The sequence below is a fragment of the Gopherus flavomarginatus genome, chromosome 1 (genome assembly GCF_025201925.1).
Source record: "Gopherus flavomarginatus isolate rGopFla2 chromosome 1, rGopFla2.mat.asm, whole genome shotgun sequence".
In the NCBI taxonomy this organism is placed as follows: Eukaryota; Metazoa; Chordata; order Testudines; family Testudinidae; genus Gopherus; species Gopherus flavomarginatus.
In genome coordinates this window covers 326634013-326659036 of record NC_066617.1, presented here as the reverse complement: position 1 = coordinate 326659036, position 25024 = coordinate 326634013, and the positions used below count along the sequence as shown (strand labels likewise).

At 41.2% G+C, this 25024-nt stretch overlaps 1 protein-coding gene across 2 annotated transcripts in view; it reads right to left on the bottom strand.

Moving 5' to 3' along the window:
* The window catches only part of FLT1 (fms related receptor tyrosine kinase 1), a 156212-nt gene that overhangs the window by 92915 nt on the left and 38273 nt on the right, over window positions 1-25024 (bottom strand). For both annotated transcript variants that reach the window (XM_050937138.1, XM_050937139.1), the window contains exons 5-10: window positions 21971-22133; window positions 21744-21880; window positions 16900-17074; window positions 14403-14520; window positions 12374-12543; window positions 11796-11955 (exon numbers count right to left, since the gene is read on the bottom strand). In XM_050937138.1, coding sequence (XP_050793095.1) covers window positions 11796-11955; window positions 12374-12543; window positions 14403-14520; window positions 16900-17074; window positions 21744-21880; window positions 21971-22133 — 923 coding nt within the window. The remainder of the gene's footprint in view (window positions 1-11795; window positions 11956-12373; window positions 12544-14402; window positions 14521-16899; window positions 17075-21743; window positions 21881-21970; window positions 22134-25024) is intronic.

Here is a 25024-nt window from a genome sequence, read left to right as displayed (position 1 = left end):
TTCCTAGTTTAAAGCTCTCTTGATGAGGTCGGCGAGCCTCCATCCTAGAATTCTATTTCCCTCCTTACTTAGATGAAGTCCATCCTGAGCGAACAGTTGTCTATCCGTAAACGCTTCCCAATGACCGTACATCCCAAAGCCCTACTTATAACACCAATGCCTGAGCCATCTGTTGATCGCCATAATCTTGTCACTCCTTCGTCGCTCTGCTCTAGGAACCGGCAGAATCCCACTGAAGATCACCCGAGCCTCGATTTCTTTGAGTGTCTTCCCCAGTCTGGCATAGTCCTCCTTGATACAGTCCAGCGAGTAACTAGCCGTATCATTCGTTCCCACATGAAGGACAATCAACGGATTCTTTCCCGCTCCCGCTAGGATCCTATTCAGCCTCAGGTCCACATCCTGTATCTTAGCCCCTGGCAGACAGCACACCCTTCTGTTCTCCCGATCATGTGTAGTTACAGGCCTGTCTATTCTTCTCAGTAAAGAGTCTCCAATCACGTAGACTTGCCTTTTCCTGGCGACAGTGTGATTCTCCGGTCTATCCCCCACACCAGCTGGCCGCAAGTCCTCTCGATTTGTATTCGCCCTTACAATCCTCCTAGGGCTCATACTTGGCGTCGCCTCCATTGACTCCTCCCCTCCTTCTGCAGGACTAGCTGCTCGTCTCTTTTTCCTTGCCCTCTCTCCTTCAGCAGCCTGCTGTGCTCCATCTTCATTTTCCAACTCAGCAAACCTGTTCCTGAGTTCTATTTCTCCATTGCTGGCCCGTCTCTTCCTCTGCCTGGTTCTCCTAGTCACATGCTTCCACCGTCCACTTTCCTCACCCAGCAGCCCTTCCTCAGAGTTCTTTGGTCCTGCTTCTATCCGCTCGTCTGAGCTTATCTCCTGTGCCTCATCATGTCTGTGTTCCATCATCTGCTCAAACCCCCTTCTAAACTCAGCCAGAGTTTCCACCAGCATCTCCAGTCCTCTTATCTTTTCTTCCAGCAGCTCTATCAGGCGGCACTTCATGCAGACAAAACTCCTTTCAGGTGCCCCCTCCAGGACCATGTACATGCCACAGCTACCGCATCCGGTCATCCTCAGTGTGTCTCTACCTGCTGCCTCTGCCTCAATCATACCCTTCCAACTCTGTGCCTGGCAATCCACGCCTCACACCGCACCACAGGCCACCAACAAGCACTGGGCTGCTGGCAGAGCCCTGCCCCTTCCCTTGTCTGACTTCCTGGTTTCTCTGCCTTGGTCTCCCCTGTAACCTCCCCCTGGAAACTCCCACTGAAACTCCCCTGTTAGCAGCTCTGTTTGCTGGCTCCTGTGCCGCTGCCTGAGTGCTTGGCTCCTTATATAGGACCCCTAATCAGGTAAGCCCCGCCCCCAACTCAGGGCTCAGCCTCGCTCCCAGCACACGGCCCCTAGCAGCCTGCACACACACACACTCACACACAAACTCCACAATACAATCCACAAACTACAAAAACCTGCTCCTCCAACAGAACTCCCACTGAAACTCCCCTGTTAGCAGCTCTGTTTGCTGGCTCCTGTGCCGCTGCAGCTGTCTGTGACATGCTCAAGTAGCAGGAGAAGTCAGAAGGCTAAAGGGAAGGACCATAAAGGTAATAGGAGCAAATTGTGCAATCTGACTCCCTTTTATTCTCAATTCTCAAATCTCTGATTTGGATGCACAGTCCAAGCTCAGGGTTTCCAAGAGAACATAGTAGATGTTGTTAGGTGCCTGCTACACTAGTCTATTTTCTCTACTCACACAGACCATTTAGCTCAGTGAAGAATGCAGTCAAAAGACCTCATCTAGATCTTCATGCAGCGCTCTGTATCTGCATCCTTCCAGGCCCCAGATCATCATGAAATCTCCATCCTCACAAAAAAACTGTTCTATAGGAGCAAGCTTATTGTTGTCCAGGAAGAGGACAGCCTCTTCCTCCTACATTACACTTCTCCAGATTATCTGGCATGGTACAGTTGTCTCACCTCCACCCAAACAACCTATGGGTTACTAGTATTCTCACTAAACAGAGCTGCCATTCAGGGCAATGTTGACTCAAGGTTTAAGGAGGATACTGGAATTCCTCTCCAGTGCTCCAGTTGTCCTGGTTGGAGATATATGGCTCTGTACAGCAATTCCCTCCCTGTACTGCTTACTAGACAATGTCAGTTCCATTCGCCACTGAACAGCTGAGCAGTAGTGGAGACAAAGAACCACTGCTATGCTGAGCTGCTGCTAGTGCCCTGCCAGGTCGTCCATGCTCAGCACTGCTTTGGGCAGAGGACTTAGGGCAACTCTGAGTCAATTGTGGCACTGGATGTAGGAGGAGGGGAAAGCCAGCCCCAAAGAGAAGCCCAAGAAAGGAGGAGGATGAGATTGAACAGGGGGGAGATACGTAGAAGGGAGAAGGAAAACAGGGAAAAGAGTGCGGAAAAAATACTAACAGACATAGAATAAAAGCAAACTGCTATGTAAAGGGGAGAGGGAATAAAAACAAAGGCGTAAGAATGTTAACACTATATTTTGGGAAAGGTTTGCTTAATATAATGAAATACAATGATAAATGCATAAATAATTATATTGAAGCACATACACAGTCTGATCCTGCAACCATTTATGCAAATGGCAAAGCTTCCATTGACTTCAGCAATGCAGGAGTGGTGGATAGTTTAGGAGTCCCACCGGTTTTAAAGATTCTGTGTGTTCCAGAGTTAGCACCTATCTCTAACTTGGGGAATCCTCTTCAGTGTGGTCCAGGATTTTCAACTGGTTGAACTTTCGAAAGGACACTGGTTATTCACAGTATTATTTGCACAGTAGCCAAACGCATTTTCATTATAGTTTAATTACAGTAACAGTCCTCTGGGATGTCTGGGACACTGTTGTATTTTCTTATGTTTTAAAACAGTTTGATTTGATCCATCTCTAATTTTAAAAAAGAAAAAAAAAAAGACCTTGGCAACATCTTGTATCTTATGCTTAAGCATTCTTTCATCAGACTTGAGAAACTATGATTAAGAGCTATTTTAAATCTAGTGCTGCTGAAATTTGAATGATCAAGCTTTTGGTTCATTTAAGGCACATAATGAAGCCTTTGATAGCATTTACAATATGCACAGTAGAGTCATCAGAAATAATTGTTTGCCCAATTTACTGTATCACTCCAAGAAGGCCAGACAAAGGCAAACTATCCCAAGCCTCGATATACAAAAACAAGCAAATCTGTGTTTGACAAATAGATCAGGTCTTATTCTCAGGACATTTTATAGGTAAAGTATTTGAAAGGATTATTTTGCAAGATGCACATAAAGGACCAGGGGCATTTTTCTAGTAATTTCCACAGGACAGAAGTGGCTGCTCATTAGTGAACATCAATTTTTGGCTCACAATGGAAGCCTACAGTAGAGGATGACCTGCTTTATTTGCTCATTTGTTCAGTGTGAGGCAATGCTGAAAATATTTCAGTTGGGAGGCTCTTTCTCATTCTCTTTACTTGATTTTAAATTCTTTAATGGCAATTTCAGTTCTCTGCACACGCTACGTGCAGACTGACACACCATTGCATATATGCAGGCATGTTTTAAGAGATGAGTGAAGAATATAGACCCGGAGTCTCATTTACACTTCAGTATCAAAGGGGTAGCCGTGTTAGTCTGGATCTGTAAAAGCAGCAAAGAGTCCTGTGGCATCTTAGAGACTAACAGATGTATTGGAGCATGAGCTTTCGTGGGTGAATACCCACTTCGTCAGACGCATGTGGTCATGTTCCCACATGCATCTGAGGAAGTGGGTATTCACCCACGAAAGCTCATGCTCCAAGACGTCTGTTAGTCTATAAGGTGCCACAGGACTCTTTGTCGTCATTTATACTTAGCTCCCTTTACACGGCTTTGCCAGTGTAAAGGTGCATTTAAGTGGGGAAAAAATATATTGACACCCATGCTAAGCCTACTTCAGGCTATCAGAGTAGCATAAAGGCTCTTTTGTGTAAATGAGAATCAGACCCAAAGAGTCCATCATCCAGCTCCTCAGCTGATGTAAAATTAGACCAGCTGAGGATCTGGCCATGTGTCAAATTAAACAAAGGCATTCTTGAACTACCTGTTGATCTGACCTACTTTTACCATCACTTAAGACTCAGTCTTCCCTTCCTGAAAACAGAAGGTGGCACAGGGAACAGAACACAACACAGACCCTGTGGACAAGCTAATGGGCATCCATGGTTGCAGACAACCACAATTAAATTTGGGTGCTTCAGTACATTTCTAATTAAGTGTAATTAACATTTGTTCTTTACTTGTTAATTTTACATCCTCACCGATGTTTCAACCCTAGTTTCCTCCAGTAATCTATTCAAGCACATCCAAATGACTCTGCCTTTCAATGCTTTATTAGTATACCTACATAAACAATGTACAAATGCAATTAGACTGGCTCTGCACGCAGGGCCTGCTCCCAGCCCCATTGAAGTTGGTGGGAGTTTGGCCACTTATTTCCATGAGGGCAGGATCAGGCCTTCTATACCTAGGCCATTCTAAATGCAAACTCTAAGCTTCTGCCTGGGTGTGAGCTGCTTACATCTCTTCGTCTCTGGAAAGTGCCCATCACTGTGGTGTAGGAGGGCCATCTATGTAGAAATGAGCTCAAAGCGCAAAAGTGAGATCACTCTCGCATTCAGGGGATGCTTTGGAAGGGCGGTTTCCAGGCAAATCATTATATAGAAAAGAGCCATTGCAAAGTGCAGATAGGATTCGTGTTCAGATATTGAAGACTCTCGGGGTGTTCTGATCCAGGGTTTTAGTTCAGGCCAATTTCCGACTAAACTAACCTCTCTTGTCCTTAATCTATGTTTTTTCTATGCCCTTTTCTGCAGTTTAGTGCTGAGTACCTTGAATTCCCTGATTGCTTTCTTACAAAGACTACCTTTTAAAATGGCTGTCATAACTGAACAGGATCAATCCGCTTCTCTGCCATCCATTAACCCAGATCATCCCATCAGCTGGCAATCACATGCAGCCTGAGCTTTCTTATTTTAATCGAAGAGCCCTGGCTTTTCCTGCCCACAGTCTCAAGAGAGGTGAATATGCTGGGAATTCCATGCAGATTATGTCTATGGGCAGCACAAGACCCTCAATCCTTTATTACTGCATAAAGTCGATGGGAAAAACTGCATGCTTAGGGCTTATGAGGGTGTTCTCTATGGCTGTCTGTCTTAGTTCCTGCAGGTGAGGGAAGTCCCAGATCTGGGACTTTTAGGGCCCCTTTCACACTGCTCTGGCCCTTTTACCTGGTGTAAAGGGGCCAGAGCAGGGATGAGAATTTCACTCAGAGGGCCTAACCGCTTTACTTATTCTGTGTTAAATCAGCAGTAACTCCATTGAACATAATGGACCTACAACCATGGTAAAAGTAGTGTAAGAGAGGAGAATCAGGCCCCAGTTTTCCCAGTGCCTAATATTTTGTAGGTACCTCCAAAATAGCAACCAGCATTCAAAGAAACAAAACTAATTCAACATCATAATGTTGCTGTGTTTGCAGAGCTGCTCTCTGGGGAGCTGGCGTAGGGTACTCACTTGGTATTCAGTTTGTTTGAGCCTAAATATAATGGAAGGGTAGGGGGAGAGGGAGCTAAGCCATCCAAGATAACATTCCACTGCTGTGTGTGTTTATGGGTTCAGAAGGGTCAAATCAATTGAAGCTCAGTCAGAACATGATGAGGATATCTCTTCAGCTGTCCACGATCAACATGGAACTGTCCAGAGATAGAAATGCCCAAAGAATAGCACTGTTTCAGTGCTGAGGAAACCAGTGATTGTATTGAACAATATCAATATCCCTCTGCACCTTCCTTGGCAACCTCTGCCCAGACTAACTTGAGACAAACACAAATCTGCATGGCAGCTTGCAGGATCAGTCATTTTGAGCAGGTGTTCCACACTGAGAAGCTAACCTCTAAAGCTTTAAGGCATGACTCCCACTGATTTGCACGGGCATTCCACAGCAAACAGTTCGGCACACCACTGCTTATGACACCTGTTTCATTCCACCCAGAATGAGACTTGTGGAGAAGGAGGGCCAGAAGCTCAGCTGATATAAATCAGCAAGGCTCCCCTGAAACCATGGACGTTTGGCCCTGAATCTGATAGAGGAGATTCAGACTCTAGAGAAAAATGAGACTAGAGATGACAACTCAGGTTTGGCATAAATATGCTGGGGAAGTTGATTTGTACTGTTGGGACTGCTCTGCCTTTTCCAACCTTCACTGAATAACTTTTGAGGACTCTTCCCAACACATCTAATGCTGGCTAGCTAGCAAATAAAAGATGAAATATGCGCTGTGGCTGATCTAACTATAGGATATTAACATACATTCATTACTTTACCTGGAGTAAGTGGAGGTTGGAGAAAGGTTTTTCAGAGAAAATTAGCAGTTTGAAACATGTTTTTCTCATTCATTTTTATTATTCTATTTCCCTCTGTTTTTATTCTCATTTTATTCTCTCCATTGATTTGCATTCTCTGTGAGCCCATTAGTTTTGGGTGAGCTTTAAAAAGAACCTTTTCTCTTATCCCCAGATGGGTGTTTCCTCATCCCTATATGATTAGTATTTTGTGGGGGACAAAATCCCACTAGAAATTTGAAATATATATAAGAAAAAGTTCTTTAGTAGCAAATGAGTTAATTTGAGCAAAGTAGGGGAAAAACAGGGACATTTTAATTACACTATTTGTCCCCCTCGATTCCATAAAGACAGACTTGTTGAGCAATGTTAGAACAGTTTTAAAAAATCCCATTCTTTAATTTGCCGTTAGGAAACTATGAAAACAGGCTTCAATGTAGCCATCCTGCTGGTACTGGCCCACATAATTGACAAAGGTGAGTTACTTAAGTTCATTGCATGATTAATCACATTGTATCAATGTATTTGCATGATCTTAAAAAAATACACAGAATCCTAGGACTACACTGCAATACGTTCTAGATTTCAGCTATAGAAATACTGAGGGAACAAAGATTTAAAGAAATAGCACATTTTCAAGTAGTTTCCGTTAATGTACCTTTATGCTCCACTCCTGCAAAAATGTAAACATGTGTTTAATGTCATGCACTGTGAGTAGTTCCAGGAATTTCAATGGCATTACTCACATTGGGTAAAGTTAATCATAGGCAGAAATCTTTGCAGAAATTGGGCTCAGACTATAAGCTCTTGGAGGGAGGGACTGTTTTTTTATTATACCTGTGGAGGCTCCTACCAAAATGGGGCCCTGGTCCCTGATGGAGACTATAGTAACCACTGTAGTACAAATAGTTGTGGATTTATCAAGTGGAGTGAGCAAATCTTCACATCTGTCCATATAAACAGGCACTGGCAGATATAACTACACAGAGCTGGCACTAATAGAGCACTTGGGTACCTAAAGTTAGACAGTTAAATCCAGAGAAGGGGAACACCTGTAGCTTCCACGGGAGAGATGCCAGTGGTCACCATGATCAGGCTAATTTTATGTAGATGGCAAACTCAGGTGCTCAATACCTAACTTTATACACTTTCAGGTGACATTCTAAACAAGTAGGGGACAGCATTATCTCCTGAAAATGTAAACACATTTGTTTGTCTGAACGATTGGCTGAACAAGAAGTAGGACTGAGTGACTTGCAGGCTCTGAAGTTTTACATTGTTTTATTTTTGCATGGAGTTTTTTTACATAATTCTACATTTGTAAGTTCAACTTTCATGATAAAGAGATTGCACTACAGTACTTGTATTAGGTGAATTGAAAAAAATACTATTTTGTTTTGTTTTTACAGTGCAAATACTTGTAATAAAAATAAATATAAAGTGAGCACTGTACACTTCGTATTCTGTGTTGTAATTGAAAACAATATATTTGAAAATGTAGAAAACATCCAAAACTATTCAAATAAATGGTATTCTATTATTGTTTAACAGTGCGATTAATCACAATTAATTTTTTTAGTCACTTGACAACCCTAGTTTTGACAACTGAATGGTTAGTGTTTTGTCATGTGCTATATTCATCCTAAAACTCACCAGGAATGTATATTTGATCCTCCCCGACAAGGGATATAACTATCTCCAGAATCCCTTGCAATGTCAGCTGGGATTCTCATGCTGCAGAAGGGAAAGTGGGGAGAAGAGGACCTCAAAATTCCATGCACACACTTAACATAAACTATTATTATTTTATCTCATCTGTCTTTTGGTAGGATCTACAAGAGTACAAGCATAGAGTATGACATATGGCCTGCCCAAAAGAGCTCACAATTTGAGAAGACAAACAAAAGTCATAGAGCAGGAAAAGGGATAAAACTTACAAATAACACTGGTTCCCTCCCTTCCAAACATCAATAATCCCCAAAGGTCTCTTGGCGTAGCAATTAACACCTAGCTACTCTTTTAACAAATAGCACACTAAAGCAGGTTTTAAAGGCCTAAAAAGAGGGAAGGGTCATGGCCTTATGGATCAGCTCTAAGAGAGTGCCCATGTGTTATGGGGCAGCATAGGACAGACACTAAGGACAAAATTCAGGAAAGCATCTCTTGTCAAGAAAGTATTGAAGCACATGCATGAATTTAAGCACAGTCTTAAGTCCTAGTGAAAGTCAGTGGGGCAGAACACATGCTTAAGTGCATTCCTTAACTGGGGCCTGTCACAGGCTGGCTGGCCCTTAAGGGTTCAGCTTGTGACAGTTCAGCTACCCACCCCACTCCCAAACCCCATACAAAGCTTATCCCAAACAGCTAGAGATGAGGTGGCTCAGCTTAGTTATTAGACCCCACTGGTGGAAAGCTAGGGATACTCATGAAGAGTTGGGTGAGCCTAGCTGGGGAGAGGAGCTGGACTGTTCCCCCTCTCTGAGAAGCAGCCCTGAAAGCTGGCTGAGAAAGGAGAGAAAAGGAGACAGGGTGAGCTGGAAGCCTGACAGGAGGCAGGAACCCTGAGGAGAAGCAGTCTGTCTGAACTCCTGAGTGGGAGGAGGAATGTGCCAGCCCCTGGGCAGTGGGTTGTTAGAGCATGGGGACAAAGTATAGCAGTCAAAGCCCACCTGTGAGCAAAGGCAGCCTCCTGAGCAGGGAGCTGAAGAGTCAATTGTTTTGAGTATTTCTGTTGGACTTTGATACAGAACTCTGTGGCCCTGGAAGGGGTAGGACTTTATAAAGTGGTCTGGCCACAGAGCCAGGTGGCCAAAGGACAGCGGGAGAAACTGAGTCAATACACCGGAGGGGATGTATTGGGGCAGCAACTTTGCCACAGGACCAAGGACTTGTGGAAGATGCAGACAATCAGGGACGCCACTGGCATCACTTGTGATGCATCGGGAGTTGGAGGCAACACACTAAAAGCTCAGTTTGGAGCTATTTTATGGGCAGTAAAGGGGCATAATCTACCTCCTTACTCCCCTGCACAGGCTACCTGCATTGCTAGTCTTTGTGCAAGTGAGAGAGCAGTTGCCACATGGCCACTAATTACTCTCCTGGGCAGGAGGGTGGTGAGTGTGTGAAGACTCTGGCTCTGCCTTTCCAATGCACCAGACAATGCAATTGAGCTGGCCCAGAGAGGAAAGTAAGCTGTGCCAGGTTACTTCCTCCCTGGAGCAAGGGGCCCCCAATTATTTAGGTGTCTATGTCTTTATCTGACGACTAACTTTCACCACGTATTTCAAAGGGAGTAAGCAGTATGTGAAGTATTAAAAAAGGAGCATCTATATTTTTATTTGTTATGAGGGCTAAAAGGAAGAAAGGGGACTATTAAAAGAGAATCACAACAAAACGATTTTGAAAGCACATTTGAAACAGATCTGGAGACAAACTTGAAATAGAGCCAATGATTCATATTTAATTTGTTGCTTTTATCCTTTGATCACATGTTAAATCTCATTTCTACTCATTTCATTAACTGAGTCTTCAGTGGTTTAGAAGTTATTAATTTTTATTTCTCATTATATGATCTACTATGTAGTAGTGCAGTTCTGTGTTTGTGAAGAGAGAGAGATGTTTCACGGGCACAGAACATCACTCTGATTCCTGACCAAGAAGAACTAACTCTTGTATCAATTCCACCCTATATTTTAAATAAAAATATGAAAAAATGTTTAAACTTTTAGGTCAAATAAAAGGATCCAATGTCGTAGTGTATACGACTTTCGCCAGGGTCTCCTCAGTGAAAAGGCCATTGTATTTTCTTTTAACCTATGCCTTACCTACAAATAAAAAGATCAAATTTAATTATTGTTTTGAAACTGGTACTTCTTATGTAACAAATATAGGAAATACTGTTGGTGAAATGGAGAACTGCAACTTTTTCTTACTAAAGCACATGTAGTGATTTCTAGTGCCACCTATTGGTGAGAATAGTACAGCAAATGATTCTCATTTGCATAATCGTAAAGAAAGGTACAATCGGGGTGAAAGTAAAATTGAACTCTTACTGGTACATGGGCCGACTCTTCTTCCCCCAGGGAGGGGTGGGGCTTTGGGCAGACGGGGCGGGGCTGAGGGTCAGCATCCCCCGCCAGGACATCCGTGCTGCCTGACTTGAGCCACCCAGAGCTCCAGTGGCAATTTAAAGGGCCTGAGGCTGCAGTGGCCACTGCTGCTACTGTAGCAGCGGCCGCCAGAACTCCAAGCCCTTCTAAATGCCAGCCCCAGGGCAGTTGCTCTTTTTGTCCCCCTCTCCCCCCGATTGGCAGCCTTCGGGGGCAAAAGGGGCAATGACAAGCAGGGTCCTTTGCCTTTGGCTTTAAAGTCAGCTATATGGGCTGGTACCAGCGGCCACTTTTTACTGGTAGGTCGTACCAGCCCGTACCATCTTCCTTTCACCCCTGGGTACAATGGGAAAATTAAGGTGTGATCCCACAAAGTGCTGAGCACTTTGGCCATGATCCACCAAAGCACTTAAGCATATGCTTAATTTGAAACATGGGCTGTCCTACTGAAGTCTGTAGCACTATTCATATACTTCAAGTTAAGCATATGCATAAGGGCTTTGGTAATTGGCAGTAATTGCTCAGCATCGTGAAGGATGGCACCTTTCATTAGTAGTTATTATTCTATTGTTTGTGTCAAGGATTTTTAGTTAAGAATCTGTCAGACTTTATGAGTTAGGCCATGTTTTGGCAAAATGAGTCAGTGTTCAAACTAGTCATAAAACAAAACAAAGCTTGGGAAGGAGATTTGAATACAAAAGATTTGCTGAGCTTCAATATCACACGAGTCTTTATGATCGTGTTACGTTTTACACTGCTAATGTACAATGAGGTAAGAGCTGGGCATGTGTGGATTTATGATATTTCGATCTACTGGCATATCGGAAGCTATATATTTGCTTTTGTTCTTTTAGAATCTAAAATATCCTGAAGATTATTCCTTTGGAATTTCAAGAAGAAAGGGGAACTCATCTGTTGTAACATGAATTTGTAAGAGAAGCCTTGCAGAGAACATATTGTAGAGTTCATTTGCTTTCTAAATACTATCTCTTGTGGACATTGCGTGCATGATTAGAAGTCTACTATATACAGCACTAATAGTTTATACCATCAGCTCTACCTACAACTGTAAAGTAATGATGCAGAAGGTGCCACTTCTGGCATATTTTGCATAAGAAATTGCATTTTACCCAGATGTATTAAAATACAAAAGACTGTGATAAAAAATCATACAAACTCTGCTCATTTCTCTACTGTAACTGCAAGCTTTATAACTGTAAAAAAAGGGTTTCTTTTGATCATTGTAGTGTGGGGGCGGAACAGGTAAACAAGCTGTCCTACCTTGCTTTGGAATGATTTTGTCTACAAGGATGCCATATCCATGTAATTGTAGGCTGAGGAATACCATAAACAGTGCAAGTCAGCACTTGCTTGCTGCCCAGTAGGTAGAGATTGGGATCAGGAAATGATGACACAGCTTTTTCATAAATCTGGGGTTTCACTGTAAAACGCGTAAATAGAACAGAAGTCAGAAGGAGCTGAGTTTCTACTGCACTCTATCATCACGTAACTAAAATCATCCCGCACAGTGGGAAGTTAGGAAACGGAACCCATCTTGGGAACTGAAACAATACCACTGGGGAAAAGCACAGTGAGAGGTGTACGTATCAAAAATACTTAAGTAATGCAAAAAAAAAAATGTAACTGTGGAGGGCAGACCCCAGCCTGGTATAGATCAATGCAGTTCCATTGGCTTCAGTGTAGCTCTGCCACTCTACAGCAGGAGCTCGATCTTACTTCCAACAACAAGTCAACGGGAAATTTTCCATTGACTTGACTTACACAGGATCAAGCCCTAGCTGAGAATCTGGCACGACAATGAGTTTAATAACTAAGTAGATACCACACTGCAAACTTACCATTTACAATGAGTGTGACTGTTAGGTTCTTATACAAGTTCCACTGTCGTATACTCAGTGTTATAGTATAATTCCCTGCATCCTCTTCAGCAACATCTCTGATGATTAATGAATAGTCTTTAACCATATAGCGGGCACACTTTTCAGCAGCGGGCAACCCATCTTTCAACCTGTTAAAAGAACATTATAACGTATTATTATGAAAATGGTGTTTTTCACGGTAACTATATGCTAGAATGTGAACATCCTCATGTTAAATGTTTTAAGCTATGAGCATCTATGGCAGACCAAGTTTGCATTTTAATGGTCAAAGGAAATCAGGTGTGTGTGTTTGTATGAAAATGTCTTAAGAGTCCAAGCTCTCCAGCTGCTTATTCCCAATTTTACATCATTGGGACCAATCCTTCACGCTTTACCCACATAAATAAAGTGAAGGTGAAGTCAGTAGGATACTCTTATGAGTAAGGGTTACTCCTATGAGTAAAAGCTGCATGACTCAGTCCCAAACCCTTTCTTTTTGACATCATAAAACTTTCCTGAGTAAAGAGCTGTGACATCACAAACATGACCATGATATCAGATGGGAAAAGAACAACTGGACTGTGAAATTTTAAGAACCAGATATCCTGAATTCATGCAGATATCTTTAAAAACAATAGAAAGTAGAGTCATTACTAAATAGAATATTGTTTTCAAAGTTTTATAGCTGGCATCAATAGTTCTTCCATAGCTTGATGTAGTAAGATTGATGTATTATTAATAGAGTACAAATAATTTTTTTCTATAATGGTGATTTAATTCACTAAATTGTTGGACACACTACTATGGTGTCACGTTCTAAGAAACATTTAGAGTAAGGTCCTAGATGTCCATTGCCCAGTCTTTCCACGGACAATGGAAATCTTATCTGTTTAGTGACTATATGTTTAGGACTTTTAGTTTCCCTCTGCATTTCTGTTTCTATATGGACAGTAAAGAAATCAAACCACTAACTAGAAATGCAAAAGATTTAGTAATGGCTTACACCAGTTTTATATAGATATTTCTTAATGTTCCATTTGGAGCGGCAAACGCAATGGGGGAGATTAAAACAAAACACAATGTTTGAAGCAAAAATAAATTCTGGCTGAGAGTACTATGAACTCACACTGTTCATGTATTTATGGATTGTTTTTCTAATCAGTCTTGTCACACACCCTTTGTTAAAGTGTAATGAATCAAGCCAAAGCTATTGCCATTTAAAATTATTTAAACAAAAAAATGGAGATCATTGAATAGATAACATTGTTTGATATAAAGGTGCTTGGACAAATTCAAAAAACTTCTTAAAAGATTTCTTAATGTAATGCATTTGAGCAAAAAAAAAAAAAAGAAAAAAATCTCATGTCACTAAATTAGGTATAGAAACTATAGTCCACCAGAAAACTAAGCCACCCTCTAGTGATACTTTATAAGGCTGATTCTTTCAACCCAGTCATTAATTTTAATTAAAGTTTTTATTTCTCTGTAATATTCTCCCTGGCTGATCTGAAGAAAGATGGTCTTGTGGGCAAGACAGTGTCAGGAAAGCTGGATTCTAGTCCCACATCTGCCAGAGATTTCCCGGGTGACTTAGGGCAAGTTGCCTACCCTGTCTGTGCCTCTCCTTCTCTCTGTGTAAAATGGGGATACTATTTTCCTAACTCATGGGTATGTTGTGAGGATTTAGGCCCAGCAAAGCACAGAATTAACTAGAACCTCAGGAGTAGCTTCACTGAAGTCAGTGGGACTACTTGTATGCTTGAAGTTAAGCACATGGTCAAGGGCTTTACTGGATCAGGGCCTAATTAATTCATATTTGTGAGTACTCTGAAATCCTCTGATGGAATGTGCAATAAAAATGCTAAATATTATAATCATTTATTTCCATATCAGGGTACCGTATTTCAATATTTTACCAGGAAATCAAATTATTAAACCTGAGCAAAGGCGTTATTTTCCCACCCAAGAGGTAGTTCCTTTATCTATGTGGAAGTAACTGTAATCCTACCATACAACCTCTGGTGAGGGAAATGCCTTCACTTTCATTGACAGCCGATAGGATTTTCTGCCAGCTACAGCCTCAAGAACACTTTTCCTTCGGTGTTTCAAAGTAATAAATGTTTTATCTTAAAAAAAACAAAATACAACATAGTTAAGATACTGATTCTCAATCAGGCTTCATACTTATTACAGACAATAAGACACATGTTATGGTGACCTTTACAAGAAGGCATCTAACAGGGATCTCTGATCATCTGAGCATCCATGGATTCTGAGATCAAGGCTATGTCTGCATGACATAGCTTTTAGTGACACGTCACGCGGTATAGCCGCTGTTTGTTGGCTCTCCTGCCAACAGAAACCTTCCACCCCCAATGAGTGGCATCAGCGTTGTCCGCAGAAGAGTGCTCCTGCCGACAAAGTGCTATTCACACCAGCACTTGTCGACAAAACTTTTGTCTTTCGGGGAAGTGTTTTTTAAACACTCCTGAACAACAAAAGTTTTGTCTTTCACTTGCCAATGTAGACAAAGCCCAAGACTGAGCTCTGAGTTACCAGAGATTTTCAGCGATCAATCTAGCCATTACAAAACCTAATGGAGCAGCACAAACATTCAGAAATTTGAGCTTTGGTCCATGGCCCATAAACTTGGCTATTTCAAAGAGGATTTTTCCAGGGGAAGGAAAGTTTATTTTTCATCATCACAGATATAACAACAACAACAAGACAAAAAGCCTCTGGATCAGTGGCTTACAATTGCTTTGTCAAACAAAGAAATTCTTCATAACTTCATTAAAATCATGTCTAATCTATTCACTTTGTCCAATTACATTACTGTATATTGTCCCATGTTTCAATCTTTATGATGAGTTAGTTTGCCTAACAAAGTAATGTATGGAATATTCTTTAACACCGGAAGAAGACCTTTTCTTCTAAAAACTGTAAAGTTTGGTTCAAAGGCAAACATATGACAGATCAATGGGTTGTAGATGTCCCTTGAAAGTGCAGGCGTATCTATACTTAACTATGTTTTGAATATCAAGGATAAGGTTGTCACAATTCAATATTTTAGTACCATCAATCAGATGCTACCTAGACTTCAAGAAGATTATTTGCTCTAATAAAGATTTGCAAGCTGGGCCCATTTTTTCTGTTCCTTTAAAAAGTGCATTTCTACACCACCCTTCAGAACAGTGTCAGGAATGCATGTTTTACAGTCATAAAAAATAACTATGAGTTTTAAACAAATCTTTGTAACCTAAATGTAAAAAATAGTTTCACCTTCTTTGAATATTGATAAAAACCTGCTTCCGAGCTGAGAAACCTAGCTGTTGAAAGTTCAGATCCTGAGGGCTTCAGGTTGATTTATTCTAATTTATAAAAATGTAGCTGTAATTGTTCAACCTGTGCTCTGGACACCCAAATCAGTGATTAAAACAGACAAAATAATCCAGTAGGACTGCCCAGGAACATAACCACCTGGACCCTCAGCACACATCTAGACCCTCTAACAACACGAGAAGATGGAGAGAAAAAAGGGCTTTGAAACATGCCCAGAACAAATGCAGGTTCTGGACAATAAGGGATGTGAGTTCCAAACCCAAGAACCCTCCCAGAGAACAGCCTTTCAGCAGTCTCCTCTCATTTACTATCAAGGCAGGGAACTCCAATGTGAGTGCCTTGGCTGATCTCTGCTGGAGATATGTCCAGGGCTGGCTCCAGCTTTCTAGCCTCCCCAAGCGATGAAGCCAAAAAAAAATGACAAAGCCGCGATCAGCAGCACTTCAGAGGCAGCTCTACTGTGCCACTTCATTCTTTGGTGGCAGGTCCTTCCCTCGGAGAGGAAGTGAAGGAGTTCAGCTGGTTTAATGCCCTCAAACTGAACCTCCTTTTCATAAATGAGCTGCAGTAGCCTGCACTTGCTTCAGCATTTGAATTGTCTCAAGGTGTAGCTCCATACAGAGTGCATCACATCAATCTACTTTCCATGTGTGTCTGGTAAGGAGTGAATCGTATATGCAGCTGGAGATGTAATTCTCATGAGCTTCACATAACAAAGAACGGCCAGGAGCCAAAACCAGTATCCTGGGCTATATGGTTTGCATACCACTGGGCATAGATAACAAAAGTAAATGTTGCCCAGAAAAGACGCATTGAGGTTCTTCCATTTAAATTAAGCCTGTATATTTGTCTCTTACTTGGGAGTTTTTATGGTGCTAGCGCCTACTTTTGCTGGTATTGACTAGTGAAGAATTTTTATGCACTTTGCAAATAAAAGTGATCAGATTAGTGATCAGACTAAGCTATCTACTACCAATGAAATTAAACAGTGTCTTGGATCAAATGGTACATATTCTGTTCCCAGCTCTTTTCTCTTCCTATGACTGACTTGCCAAAAATTCACCTCCATTTTGTCCTTGTGTACAAAAAGTTTCTAACCATTGTTTAGCTTTGAACATGGATCATGAGCATTATACGTTCTATACATTCACACTATTTTTTACCATAAACATGGACTGTTGTGTTAACAGATTTGACCGATGGTCCACTCTTCACATGGCAGGTATATTGGCCTTTATCAATATCACGCACTTTGTCAACAACAAGAATACTGTAGAAGATATTGGCATCTGTAGTTCTTTGGCCAATGCGATTGATTATTGATGCTCTGTGTTTTGCCTAGAAACAAAAAAAGAGTAAATCAAATATTATTAATTATTAAGAATGTAAGACATGTATTATTATTATTATTATTATTATTATTATTATTATTATTATTGTTATTATTATTATTATTATTATTGTTATTATTTTCTGGATGACAGAGCCCAAGAACCTCAATTGAGATTCAAGCCCCTTGTGCTGTTCAACACACACAGAAAGACATGGTCTCCACCCCAAAGGGCTTACAAATTAAATTAGACACAATATAACAAGCAGCAATTAGTGATTATTATTTAAATTGCAATAGCATCCGTAATCTACTGGGCACTTTCCAAATACAGAAGAGGGCCAGACCACTATGCACAGTCTAAAATATAACGACACAATGAGTAGCAGCAATCTCATCCTTGGCTGTTCCTTCGGCACTGCCCTCAGAACCTCTAGTGCTAATGGCAATGTGAGAGTTTCCACTGGGACTCAACGTACATGGGCAAATTTCCCTGGCTCCAGGGTGAGGAGGTAGAGGAGGACTAGCAAGCCCAGCTGCTCCTGTACCTTCCCCACTATTCTTTCTCTGCGGTAGGTAGGGGCCGGGAGAGAAATGAGAGAGTTAAATCAAACTTAAGTTAAGCTCAGCAAGGGCTAGTGCAAGACATATTGGAACAGAGGGGTGCTCTGGGGGGATGGTTTATTCACAGTAAATGCAGGTCTTAGCTAACCATGCTTGTGTAGCTGTCATGGCAGAAATGGATCTTAAGGAGGTATTGGATTTGGGGTCCTATAACTCTTCCTAACCAAAGCAATTCTCTGCTCTGCCTGTGCAACCCAGTGAACTAGAATGACACTTGTCCATAGATAGTCAAATCCCCCAAGACAGGAAACACTGGTGTACGGGCTGAAAGGCTCATGTATTAACCCAGTGTGCCTGCTAACCCTTCATTTAAAATTTAATCCAGTTATTAATTATTATAGTGCTACATCTACCAATTTTGCATATGGCTACATAGTGACTTCCCAACTTTAAATATTGACAGCTACAGGGCCCTGACACGGGAGAGTGAGTGGAAATGAGAACTGAGATGCAGTTAGGGGCAGAGTTATGTCGCACCTAGGAGATAAGGCTGAAGAATTTGAGAGATACTGACAAGACATACAGACAATGAAAAAAGAACAGGAGTACGTGTGGTATCTTAGAGACTAACACATTTATTTGGGCATAAGCTTTCATGGGCTAAAGCCCACTTCATCAGATGCATGCAGATGCATGCAGTGGAAAATACAGTAGGAAGATATATATATATATATCTGTATACACACAGAACATGAAAAAATGAGTGTTGCCATACCAACTCTAACGAAGGTGGGCTATTACCAGCAGGAGAAAAAAAACTTTTGTAGTGATAATCAGGATGGCCCATTTCAAACAGTTGATAAGAAGGTGTGAGTAACAGTAGGGGGAAATTAGCATGGGGAAATAGTTTTTACTTTATGTAATGACCCATCCACTCCCAGTCCTTATTCAAGCCTAATTTAATGGTGTCCAGTTTGCAAATTAATTCCAGTTCTTCAGTTTCTCGTTGGAATCTGTTTTTGAATTTTTTTTTGTTGAAGAATATATACCTTCAAGTCAGCGGCACTGCTATGGGTACCTGCATGGCCGCACAGTATGCCAACATTTTTATGGCTGACTTAGAACAATGCTTCCTCAGCTCTCGTCCCCTAATGCCCTACTCTACTTGCGCTACATTGATGACATCTTCATCATCTGGACCCATGGAAAAGAAGCTTTTGAGGAATTCCACCATGATTTCAATAATTTCCATCCCACCGTCAACCTCAGCCTGGACCAGTCCACATAAGAGATCTACTTCCTGGACACTACAGTGCTAATAAACGATGGTAACATAAACATCACCCTATACCAGAAACCTACTAACTGCTATACTTACCTACATGCCTCCAGCTTTTGTCCAGACCACATCACACGATCCATTGTCTACAGCCAACCTCTAAGATACAACTGCACTTGCTTCAATCCCTCAGACAGAGACAAACACCTACAGAATCTCTATCAAGTATTCTTAAAACTACAATATGCACCTGCTGAAGTGAAGAAACAGATTGACAGAGCCAGAAGAATATCCAGAAGTCACCTACTATGGGACAGGCCCAACAAAGAAAGTAACAGAATGTCACTAGCCATCACCTTTAGCCCCCAACGAAAACCTCTCCAGCGCATCATCAAGGATCTACAACCTATCCTGAAGAATGATCCCTCACTCTCACAGATCTTGGGAGACAGGCCAGTCCTCACTTATAGACAGCCCCCGAGCCTGAAGCAAATACTCACCAGCAAACACACACCACACAACAAAAACACTAACCCAGGAACCTATCCTTGCAACAAAACCCATTGCCAACTCTGTACATATATCTATTCAAGGGACACCCTAATAGGACCTAATCACATCAGCCACACCATCGGGGCTCATTCACCTGCACATCTGCCAATGTGATATATGCCATCATGTGCCAGCAATGCCCCTGTGCCATGTACATTGGCCAAACTGGACAGTCTCTATGCAAAATAATAAATGGACACAAATCAGACGTCAAGAATTATAACATTCAAAAACAAGTCAGAGAAAACTTCAACCTCCCTGGCCACTCAATTACAGACCTAAAAGTGGCAATTCTTCAAGACAAAAACTTCAAAAACAGACTTCAATGAGAAACTGCAGAACTGGAATTAATTTGAAAACTGGACACCATTAAATTAGGCTTGAATAAGGACTGGGAATGGATGGGTCATTACACGAAGTAAAAACTATTTCCCCAAGCTATTTTCCCCCTACTGTTACTAAAGCCTTCTTGTCAACTGTTTGAAATGGGCCATCCTGATTATCACTACAAAAGTTTTTTTTCTCCTGCTGGTAATGGCCCACCTTAATTGATTAGTCTCTTTAGAGTTGGTATGGCAACATCCATTTTTTCATGTTCTCTGTGTATATATCTATCTATCTTCCTACCATATTTTCCACTGCATGCATCTGATGAAGTGGGCTGTAGCCCACGAAAGCTTATGCCCAAATAAATGTGTTAGTCTCTAAGGTTCCACAAGTACTCTTGTTCTTTTTGCTGATACAGACTAACACGGCTAACACACTGGAAACAGCAAAAAAGAGTCCTGTGGCACCTTAAAGACTAACAGATGTATTGGAGCATAAGTTTCATGGGTGAATACTCACTTCGTCAGACACATGCGTCTGATGAAGTGGATATTCACCCACGAAAGCTTATGCTCCAATATGTCTGTTATCTTTAAGGTGCCACGGGAATCTTTGTCGCTTTTTACAGATCCAGACTAACACAGCTACCCCTCTGATACTTGACACTGAAAACAGACAATGAAGAGATTCCACAGGAAAGAGTGGAAGCAACAGAAGTGAAAGATAGTGTTACCTGCAGCATGTTGAATAAAATGGTGAAGAAATATGAGGCCAGAGAGGAGAAGATTTACAGTAGACAAGGTGTGTGCCAGGGTGTTAGCAGCAGGAACAGAGAAGGGGAGAATTCTGGAAACATTACAGAGAGAGAGAAATGACAAGATTGGCAAGAAAATAGGGTGGAGCAGAAGATAAACTGAAGCTGAGGTGTTATTTCCTGTGACTCCCCCTCAGCCTTTGGCCTCAGAGTTTATTTAACCTAGAATATTGTTATTTTCTTATAAAACAGTGAGCGCCCTATCATCTAAATAAAAACAAAACACTACTTCACAGCACGAAGTGTAATGTTAAGCAACGGATCAATGGCAAGACAACAATGTGCCACTCTAGCATGCTCAGAGTATTGTTTGTTGCTAAGTTATTTATTTCTGAGATGAAAAAATGTTAGTGCAAACAGCTACAGTCTGCTAGAAGCCACTGGTGTAATCATTCTGACATCGTGTAATCATAATTTCAGGTTGTGATTAGGCACAATGACTGACATTATAAATGATCATGACTTGGATCTACAGTATAAATCAAACTGACATGAAAGGACTGGGAGCTGTAAACCTTAAATGAATGTCAAAAATTTCTTATCAGCTTAACACGGACTCCCTGGCAGTTGTTTCATAAATGACAAGTATTTATGAGGATGCTCCCAATCTGGGGAGAGGCAGGAGAGGGGAAATACATTCAAGATCATTCTTGTAGTTGTCAAAACAAGAGAATTGTTCATGTGACAGTTAACAAATGAGATCTTGGCTAGCTGAATAGTAATATCTTTTCTAAACATGCTTGAGTCGGGTGCCTGACTGTCTGCCAGTCCTTTACATGAATGGGCTTAGAAAGACGGTTTAACTGAAAACTTTTCTGTTACAAAAAAGAACTTGGCACTGGGTGATAAATTTCTATTACTTCACTGAACCCAAGAAGAAGTTCCCAAGGATGAAACAATTCTCCTGTTCACTCCTGATTATGCAATATACCGCAGTGTATTGTGTAAACATGTTTGCTAATTCAATTAAGCAAAATAATAATTGTAAAAAGGCAATAAAAAACATGTCAGTCAGGGTCATGACTTTGGAATGCCAAGTATGGCAGGTATTTCAAGCCAAAATTCCTATTGGAGTTGCTTATTAATGGGATGATGTTTTAGAAAATAAGTAGCATTTTTACATACAGACCAAAGCACTCACCTCACCAGGGTAACTCCATGTCATCTGAACTCTTGTGTTCCAGGCTGCAGCAACTGTACAGTTAACAGCCAGGGTGTCTCCTTTCAGCAATTTGACTAGGTTTGGGGTGTTTAGTTGGACATCAAATATTGTGTTGGCTGCAGATCACAAAGAGAAAGGAAAAATGAATAGCATCACACCAACATAATGCCATGTTTACAAGACTGAGACAGGTGAACGCTACTCACTTTGTCGGTGCGTTAGGTATTTCGTACTATACTTATGCCCATCAATGGTTGTCTCGCAGCTCATGAGACCTATGAATCTGTATGTTGCCTTTGGTATTATAAAGCCTTTCGTGCTATCCCAAATTATTGTCTTCCCATCAGGAATGAGAGTTTCTGGTGGAATCTGAAAACGAAGAACATATTTGATAAAACTAATCCATTTTTATTTCCAAAAAGCCCCCTTCTCAAAAACCTTTGGAGGCTTAATAAAAAGGAATTTAAAAAACAAATCTAAAAAGTGCCAATCAAATAAAAAATGACAAGATTTAATTAGGCATATTTTTAAGTAATTGTTTTATGTTAAATTAAAAGAAAATCTGGGTGCAGAATGTGAAGGTTTCATTTGCATCCATCATTCCATTATTTACTACAGGATGTAAATTAATATACAAATGATTGACACTGGCCTTAGCCTAGGAGCTTAGTCTGCCTACAATGCTACTGGCTTTAGTTGGCAGCCAAAGTGCCTCAGACAGACAGACTGTAATTAACTCTCCTGGTGTGGCTATTGAGAAAGAAATACACATTTTTTCCTATGGTTGACGGATTAACTTCCTTTGCTGTCATCTTGTGCCTTTAACAATGCCAGCTCAGATTCAGTTTGATGCATCTCTTGATTTCTGCTGTCTTCTATGGGCACTAGATTGTTTCAGAAAGAGTGCGAATAATATGTGTGCATGTTCCCAAACTGACACATCATAATATGCATGCTTCTCATGACTATCACAGCACACAATCCATGAATCATAAGGCCTCAGAGCTTCCTCAGTCATGCTAATTGTAGTTCTTACTGGAAACTGAAGAAAGCCACAGGAGGTTGTGACCTTAATTTTTCAGAAGTGATTAGTGATTTTAGGTGCCCAACTTGAGACACATTAATTGGGCCTTATTTTCAGAGGCTCAGTGCTCAGCACTGAAAATCAGGCACCTTTAAGGCATCTCAGGTTGAGTACCCAAAAACTGAGGAATCCAAAATCATTAGTCATTTCTGAAACATTAGTCCCAAAAGTTCAATATAATCCCCGGCACATGGGAATTAGAGTTAGGAAATAATCAAATGCTCTATCAGTGGTAGCAGTTAATATTTTATATGATCACCTTCTGAATTTGAAATCCATTTTGATACAACAAAAACTGCAAAGGCAAAATATGGTACCAGCATTGCGGTTCACACAAATACATGTTTAGAAGTCTTGTTTTCTCACGTAGTATCTTGAACATCATCATCAGATAATTACATATTTTCTAATATCTCCTGCCTTTCAAATGTACTAATTCCTTTTGTTACTGTAACAAAAATCCTCCTTCTTGAAAAACATGGCAATGGGCAAAAGGCTCGGAGTACAGAAATTCACGTCATTTTTTATTGTCATGTTTTATAGGAAAACTGCACATTTTTTTTAAGATTACTCCCAGCTGAGCTGAGGTGTACTAGTGTTCTAAGAAAGGATTGGTGTGTGCACCTTCCCCTCCCAAGTCAACAAAACACCTTTGCCACTGCCACTTCTTTCTGCCACCAGCCTCGCTGCATTCCTTTCACCTCTTTCCTTCCCACTTGCTTGACTGGAGAACTTGTCTTCTGGCCAGCCCTCCTCTTCCTGCAGCTAAAGCCTTAGGGATGAATGCCCAGAATTTGGAGGCTTGTAATTAGATGGCTTCTTCCTGCACAGAACACCTTCCCTCTGAAAGGTGGCACCCTCAGTGCTGCCTATTCAGCACAGGCCTAAAGCTGCCCTCAAGATCTCCCTCGTCATCGCATGCCATTTCCTCTGACAGACATGAATGATGAATAATTACAGCTGGCACAAAAGTGCTGAAGGAGAATAGAATTCCTTATCTTTACAACATCTGATAAGAAGCTATAATAAGCTTGCAAATCACAGGGGATGTATGTGTTACACACACAAGCACAGTCCATTACTTTATAGCCTGCTGGCTGACACCCAGCAGTGCCTTGTATTCTAGGGACTGCACTATTGTAGTTACTGTTTCTACATACAAACAATATGTTTAACCAGTTCATGGCTCCATTTTCAAGACATCCAGCTGGATTTAACCCCCTGCTGGCTCAGTGGAGGTGCAGGTTGTCCTTATTGTTTCACTGCTGCATTCCCCCAGGGGTTCTGCTGGGAGATAAGAGGAGGATTCAGTTTGAAGTCCAGGCTCCACAGGAGCCCCACAAGCCGATGCTGCCCAGGGTGAGCTGAATTCCATTTAATTAATTAATTAGTTAATAAATTTGCATTAGCCTAGCTTTGGGGCTAAGAGTGTTGTTCATCGAGCTTTAGTACATAGCACATTCTTCTCTTTAACTGGAAAAGCTCTTAACACTGACTCTCTCTGGGAGTGGCACAGGATGAGAGAAAGAGTCTAAATGACTAGAACAAACCTTTATAAACTTAATCTCATTTTGTGAAGCTGGAGTATCGTTTGAGAGGTTCACAAACCCTCAGGTTCCAGGAGCCCCACCCATCCCTAATGCAAATCCATGCACAAACAATTTATCAGTCCAGCACCTCTCAGAAATGGTTAGACCAGGGGTTAGCAACCTTTCAGAAGTGGTGTGCCGAGTCTTCATTTATTCACTCTAATTTAAGATTTCGCGTGCCAGTAATACATTTTAATGTTCTTAGAAGGTCTCTTTCTATAAGCCTATAATATATAACTAAACTATTGTTGTATGTAAAGTAAACAATACTTTTAAAATGTTTAAAAAGCTTCATTTAAAATTAAATTAAAATGCAGAGCCCCCATGGATCAGTGGCCAGAACCCAGGCAGTGTGAGGGCAACTGAAAATCAGCTCACATGCTGCCTTCGGCACTCATGCCATAGGTTGCCTACCCCTGGGTTAGAGTTACATAAGCAGCTTGGGGATCTAAAAAAAAGAAAGGAAGAAATTGTATGTGGGCAATTTCAGTTACTATCAAGGATAGGTTAGACAACTGAAATCTGTGACTAATGAAAATTAAAAGCAGGAGCAGGACATGAAAGCAAAGCCCTCTGGGATCCTACAC